At 52.0% G+C, this 6,652-nt stretch overlaps 1 protein-coding gene across 1 annotated transcript in view; it reads right to left on the bottom strand.

The window, feature by feature from the left end:
• Positions 1-5,709, bottom strand: part of LOC143328392 (protein phosphatase 1 regulatory subunit 1A-like) — a 9,199-nt gene extending 3,490 nt beyond the window's left edge. Inside the window, exons 1-4 of the mRNA XM_076743502.1 lie at positions 5,536-5,709; positions 3,192-3,249; positions 963-1,000; positions 503-557 (exon numbers count right to left, since the gene is read on the bottom strand). Of these exons, the coding sequence (XP_076599617.1) occupies positions 503-557; positions 963-1,000; positions 3,192-3,249; positions 5,536-5,616 (232 nt within the window). The 5' untranslated portion in view covers positions 5,617-5,709. The remainder of the gene's footprint in view (positions 1-502; positions 558-962; positions 1,001-3,191; positions 3,250-5,535) is intronic.
• Positions 5,710-6,652: the final 943 nt, after the last annotated feature.

The following is a 6,652-nucleotide window of genomic DNA, read 5'->3' as shown; positions in this document are numbered from 1 at the left end:
TTCATCTGATTCAGTGATATTTTGAGCAGGAAGCTGCTTATTGGACTGGTCTCAACTCTGGCCTCAGTTCTGGAGGATGAAGGCGGTCTGTGCTGACGATGGGGACGTGTCCAGGCGGTGGACAGCGTCTGTCTGTGCTCTCAGGGTCTGTGCTGACGATGTGGACGTGTCCAGGCGGTGGACAGCGTCTGTCTGTGGTGACGATGTGGACGTGTCCAGGCGGTGGACAGCGTCTGTCTGTGGTGACGATGTGGACATGTCCAGGCGGTGGACAGGTGCCTTCTGCTCTGTGCTGTAAACGCTTGCTGTGGTGGCTTTGTTGCTTCTGCCTTTATCTGCTGCACGTCTCTGCTGTCCCCGTCACCTTTTTCTGGTGACTGATGGAGGACAGTGTCCAGAGACGTGAGGTGCAGCAGATACGTCGTCTCCTCAGGGAAACACACTTGTTAAAACATAAAGCTTCTTTCAGACATTTTCAGGCTGAAAACTGTCCTGTGGTTACCTTTCATGGTGGGCGGGGCGTAGGTGCTCTGCTTCCTCTGAGAGGCGTCTGAAGCCTGGACAGCCGAGAGAAGGACAAATTATATAAGACACAGTGAGACACAGGACACTGACTCACACATCACTGTAAGCAGACTGAGTGTCAGTCAAAGATGATTAATCTGCTCTAAAGATTCTCTTATTCCTGAAAATGAATGTCCAGCAGGAGACAGGTCGGACCATGTTGTCCATCCAAATCTCATTATAGAGAAACGGCATCAAATGTCCTGACGAGCCATCGTTTGTCAGGCAGACGCTCTGTCCCCTGTCCACCTGCTGTGGCCTCTCAGTGAAATGTGCTCAGTACTGATGAACGTGTGAGTTTGTGTGTCCATGTGTGGATTCGTTGTCCGCTGTCTCTAACAGATTGGACCGTCCTCCACCTCCGTCAGTAAGTGTGCTCAGACTGCAGGTATACAAACCTGCGACTCTCCGCCGGCGCTCTGTTGATCTCCGACATCTGCAGGAGAGACGAGACAGCAGCAGTTATTGGTTTGACTCCAGCTCGCTGTTGGACGTTGAAGTCACGTCTTTCCAAATCTGCACGACATGATTTTATTTTATTTTTCGGTCTAACAGCGACGCTCAGGATGAAAGCTGCGACCAAACCGCTCGCACATGATCAGGACAGTTCTGTCCTCCTGTGGACATGTTGGAAATCAGTGATGTCAGTGATGAGTTGATACTGCAGCTCGTTAATATACAGTTTCATGTTGTTAGAAACACCCAAACAGGAGCAAGTGCTGCGTTTGTTGGGGACTATTTTCAGCGGCGGATGAATCCACATTTGGTGCCTTGTGAATATCTGTGTGTGTGTGTGTGTGTGTGTGTGTGTGTGTGTGTGTGTGTGTTAATGAAGGGACATGTGGCTCAGTGCAGCTCCTCCAGCTCACTGCTGATAAAACTGAATCAGGGACATTAACGATGCATTCAGTGGTCGTCGGTAAAAATCACACATTACTTAATTTTTGGTAAAGGAGAACATTAAGTTCTTTCAGAAAATATGACAAAATACTCAACATGATTAAAGTGGAGTCATAACAGCTGCGTGTTTGTTTCAAGGCTGAGAGTCACTTCCTGTTTCCAGTACGACAGACTGGCCGTCACTGGTGTGTTAACAGAATGGAAAGCTCTGACGTTCGGTGCGTCCATCAACGCTGACCACGACTTTAATCGTAGACCTTAAATTATGAGACAGACAGGAAGTAAGAGGACGCTGGTGTGAAGCTCAGTCATGGCCTTCACAACACTCTCCTCCTCTGAGGGACAGAAAACAGCTCAGGTGCCTGAAGAGCTTCATGATCCAGACTCACTGAGCTGAGCTCACTAAATGGAACCAGGCCCATTATTCAATCAGTCAGTTCCTGTGTGGATTTATGAGAGCTGAGAGCTCACACACACACACACGCACACACACACACACAGACACACACACGCAGCACACACACACAGACACACACAGACACACACACACACACACGCACACACACACACACATACGCACACACACACACACACACACACACACACTTAAGGCTTCCATCAGTCTGAATCACTTACCAAAAGCTGCAGCACAAATCTAATAAAGGCTCCATTATAGCTGCAGCTTTTTCAGCTCTCTGCAACCCCCCCTCTCTGTGCCCCCCATCCCTCCTCCCTCTCTCTCTCTCTGTCCCCCCTCCTCCCTCTCTCTCTCTCTCTCTCTCTCTCTCTCTGTCCGTACTTCCTCCCTCCCTCCTCCCTCTCTCTCTGTCCCTCCTCCCTCCCTCCCTCTCTCTCTCTCTGTGCCCCCCCGTCCCTCCTCCCTCCCTCTCTCTCTCTGTGCCCCCGTCCCTCCTCCCTCTCTCTCTTTCTGTCCCTCCTCCCTCTCTCTCTCTCTGTCCCCCCTCCTCTCTCTCTCTCTCTCTCTCTCTCTCTCTCTCTCTGTCCCTCCTCCCTCCCTCCCTCTCTCTCTCTGTGCCACCCGTCCCTCCTCCCTCTCTCTCTCTCTGTCCCCCCTCCTCCCTCTCTCTCTCTCTCTCTCTCTCTGTCCGTACTCCCTCCCTCCCTCCTCCCTCTCTCTCTCTGTCCCCCCTCCTCTCTCTCTCTCTGTCCCTCCTCCCTCCCTCCCTCTCTCTCTCTCTGTGCCCCCCCGTCCCTCCTCCCTCCCTCTCTCTCTCTGTGCCCCCCGTCCCTCCTCCCTCTCTCTCTTTCTGTCCCTCCTCCCTCTCTCTCTCTCTGTCCCCCCTCCTCTCTCTCTCTCTCTCTCTCTCTCTCTCTCTCTCTCTCTGTCCCTCCTCCCTCCCTCCCTCTCTCTCTCTGTGCCACCCGTCCCTCCTCCCTCTCTCTCTCTCTGTCCCCCCTCCTCCCTCTCTCTCTCTCTCTCTCTCTCTGTCCGTACTCCCTCCCTCCCTCCTCCCTCTCTCTCTCTGTCCCCCCTCCTCTCTCTCTCTCTGTCCCTCCTCCCTCCCTCCCTCTCTCTCTCTGTGCCCCCCCGTCCCTCCTCCCTCTCTCTCTCTCTCTGTGCCCCCCCGTCCCTCCTCCCTCTCTCTCTCTCTCTGTCCCTCCTCCCCCCCTCCCTCCTCTCTCTCTCTCTCTCTCCCTCTCTCTCCCTCCCTCTCTCTGTCTCTCTGCCCCCCCCCCGTCTCACCCCCCGTCTCACCCCGTCTCACCTGTTCCAGGTTGTCTGTAGATCTGCAGAGTGGCAGGAGTTGGTCTCCTGCGACGGATCTGAGGTGAAACACAAACACAAACCCAAAGTATTATATGTAAAGTATATATACATATATAAAGTATATATATATGTATATGATATTCTAACTAAGTATTTGAATATATGAATATCGGTTTGACTCTGATCCGGTTTTAGTTGATCTCTGAGGTCAGACTGTCAGACTGTCTCACCTGTTGGCTTTGTCCTACGGCGTGTAATCACTGTAAGCGTCTGATTGGTCGACACCTCTGCCTGTTTGTGTGCCTGAATCTAAGATGAGGCTCTGATTTGATGACGCACATTCAAACCTTTTACTGGACTCCTGCTCTCCATATTCAGCTTTAAAAACACAAGCCTCACCTCAAAATAACAGTTAATTCAGAAAACCAGCCGGGACTCATCGTCCTAATTATCCTACTGTAAACACACATTAACACACACACATTGACACACACACATTAACACACACTCCTGTGTCTTTGTGGAAACTTCATGGAGGTCATGTGATTAACTGTCTCATTCTCTGCTGTGGAGACGTGAATCACAGCATCGACCGCTCCTTCATTTTGGTCCCATCCTGTCCCGTCCTGTCCCGTCCTGTCCCGTCCCGTCCTGTCCCCTCCTGTCCTGTCCTGTCCTGTCCTGTCCCGTCCTGTCCCGTCCTGTCCTGTCCCGTTCCGTCCTGTCCCCTCCTGTCCTGTCCTGTCCTGTCCTGTCCTGTCCTGCTGTCCTGTCCTGCTGTCCTGACCTGTCCTGTCCTGTCCTGTCCCGTCCTGTTCCGTCCTGTCCTGCTGTCCTGACCTGCTGTCCCATCCTGTCCTTTCCTGTCCTGTCCCGTCCTGTCCTGTCCCGTCCTGTCCCGTCCTGACCTGTCCTGTCCTGCTGTCCCATCCTATCCCGTCCTGTCCTGCTGTCCCACCCTGTCTTGTCCTGTCCTGCTGTCCCATCCTGTCCTGTCCCGTCCTGTCCCGTCCTGTCCCGTCCTGTCCTGTCCTGCTGTCCTGTCCTGTCCTGTCCTGTCCCGTCCCATCCTATCCTGCTGTCCCGTCCTGTCCCGCCCTGTCCTGTCCTATCCTGTCCCGTCCTGTTCTGTCCTGTCCTGTCCTGTCCTCTCCTGCTGTCCTGTCCCGTCCTGTCCTGTCCTATCCTGTCCTGTCCTGTCCTGTCCTGTCCTGTCCCGTCTTGTCCCGTCCTGTCCTCACATGAAGCAGCAGCCCTGCAGGAATGCAAACATCCATCTTCCTGCTGTGGAAACTTGTTTTACGAGATGCTATCTCGTAAATCCGTAGCTAAAATTTATCTTTGACTTGTGGAAATGCTGACAGTTTCCAACACGGGGCCCCAAAGGGGGGCATTAGGGGCCCCTAATCTGTCTCTGTTCATTAGCGGCTTCTGTAGAACTGAAAGCTTCCGGTTTCCATGGGCTGAACAGTTTGTAGAGACGTCAGCATCCGGCGTCCAGCGTCCGGCGTCCGGCGTCCAGCGTCCAGCGTCCTGGCCTTACAGAGAGCTGTTTCACCTCCCTGATGTAACGTCTGAGCTCGTGTGAAGGAGCAGCTCCTCCTCTCCTTCTTCTGACAGGAGGTGCTGTTTAGAGTCAGCCATTGGCATAATTGCACCTCTTTACGCTGGCTGTGCTGTTCAGGACCTGAATGGGCCTTTCTGTCGCTCCGCCCGCCTTCACCGCTTCTACACAAAAAGATCGGTTCTCTGTCGGTGCCCCGTGTTTCCCTCACCGCCGTTTTTTAAAGGCGTGACCCTGCTGCACTGCAGATCGTCCTGACGGGGAAAATTCGTTTGGTCACATCGTCAGCTGCTCGAAGTAAACAAGGAAAAGTTCATGAATGAATGTTTGTGATTAGTGGGAGCGAAGCGATGTTTTTTTTTCTGTTTGTGTTTTCTGCCGTTAATATTTCAGGAATGCAGAATCAAACGTCGTTCGATGTGTTTTTCAGTGTTTTCGGGTATTTTAGGGTCCTTTAATTCACCATCTGCTCACAGGCACACAAGCACGAGCCCTTTAAACGCTTTGCCCACAGACGTGAAAAGAAACCAGCTGGAAAACGCACTTAAATGTCTCATGCACGTCTTATCTTATCTTATCTTATCTTACTTCTGCTGTCACGCAGACTCACAAGCAGCACTCTTCATCAGATGCACTTCTGCACACACGCTGCTCTGCACCCACACACAAAATTCCAGACAAGACTCATACGATGACAGATAGACGCCTGATTCAGGCCTGACGGCAGGACGCCACGCCGAGCGCCCGGCCTGGAACACACACGCTCACACACACTCACATGTTCGGCGGCCTGGGGGTCCAGCTGTCCCTGCAGCGGAGGCACCGCGAACTGGATCTTCTTCGGACTGCTGGGCTCCATTATTACTGACTGAGAGGTGGAAAGAAAGGAGGACAGGAAGAGAGAGAGAGCGAGAGAGAGAGAGAGAGAGAGAGAGTGTGTGTGTGTGTGTGTGTGTGTCAAGGAGGAGGGAGTAGAGAGGGAGGGAGTGGTCTTCTGCTGGGGTCTATTATCTCTAATTGACAGACTTAGAGAGAGAGACTTGCAGCCTCGTCATCGCTCTGGTGCAGATGAAGCAGTGGAACAACGTCAGACGTGTGTTCATTAAACCCTGTGATGTTTTTCTGCTCTGGAATAACAACACAGCACATCGTGTTGTGTTCAGGGACCACGTGTAGCTCAGGGTCGAGGTTACACCTGAAATAACAGTGTGGGCTTTGGTTTAAGTCTCTTCATCGTGGTTTGCAGTGTTATAATAGTGATGACAGGACGGACCTCTGGAGCGTCCACAGCCATGCTAGCGGCTCTTTGAGGCTGCACTGTTAAATGCTAGCGCTAGCACGTCTGCATGCGTGCAGTGACAATGCTGACATGGACTTCAGGACCATCCTCTGGGAACCATGAACTGAAAATGAAATTCCTCCACTGTTTGTTGAGATATTTCAGTCAGATGAAAGTTGTGCATCAACGTTACCACCAAGAGCCGACACAATGCATGCTGGGAAGAAACGTGCACCTTTCTGCACAGTTGATGATGAGGGAAGTGGACGAGCGGACGATGTGTGGACATCTAGTCAAAAACACTGTTTGGCTTCAGGACTGATGATGAGACTTCAGGTCGTCGACATGAACAAACTGAATTTTCCTGCGTTTCACAGATGAAGACGCTCTTTGAATCCTGCTCCTCTATATTTTTGTCCTCCTTCTTTAGGACAAAAATATAAGTTGGTGCTTTTACAGTGTGGTGGTTTTAGCGTCTTTGTCTTTGTCTTTGTCTTTGTTTAAGGACCGGTCTGGGCAGTCGGACCTTAGAGACACTGACAATCCGTCCACCAACGCACCCAAAACCCCGACAGGAAAGATGTGAGCAGGCGTCAGAGGAAGACCTCGAAAAAGG

The sequence above is a fragment of the Chaetodon auriga genome, chromosome 11 (genome assembly GCF_051107435.1).
Source record: "Chaetodon auriga isolate fChaAug3 chromosome 11, fChaAug3.hap1, whole genome shotgun sequence".
NCBI classification, from domain to species: domain Eukaryota; kingdom Metazoa; phylum Chordata; class Actinopteri; order Chaetodontiformes; family Chaetodontidae; genus Chaetodon; species Chaetodon auriga.
The sequence above is the reverse complement of the archived record's forward strand: the minus strand, read 5'-3'. Positions and strand labels throughout refer to the sequence as shown.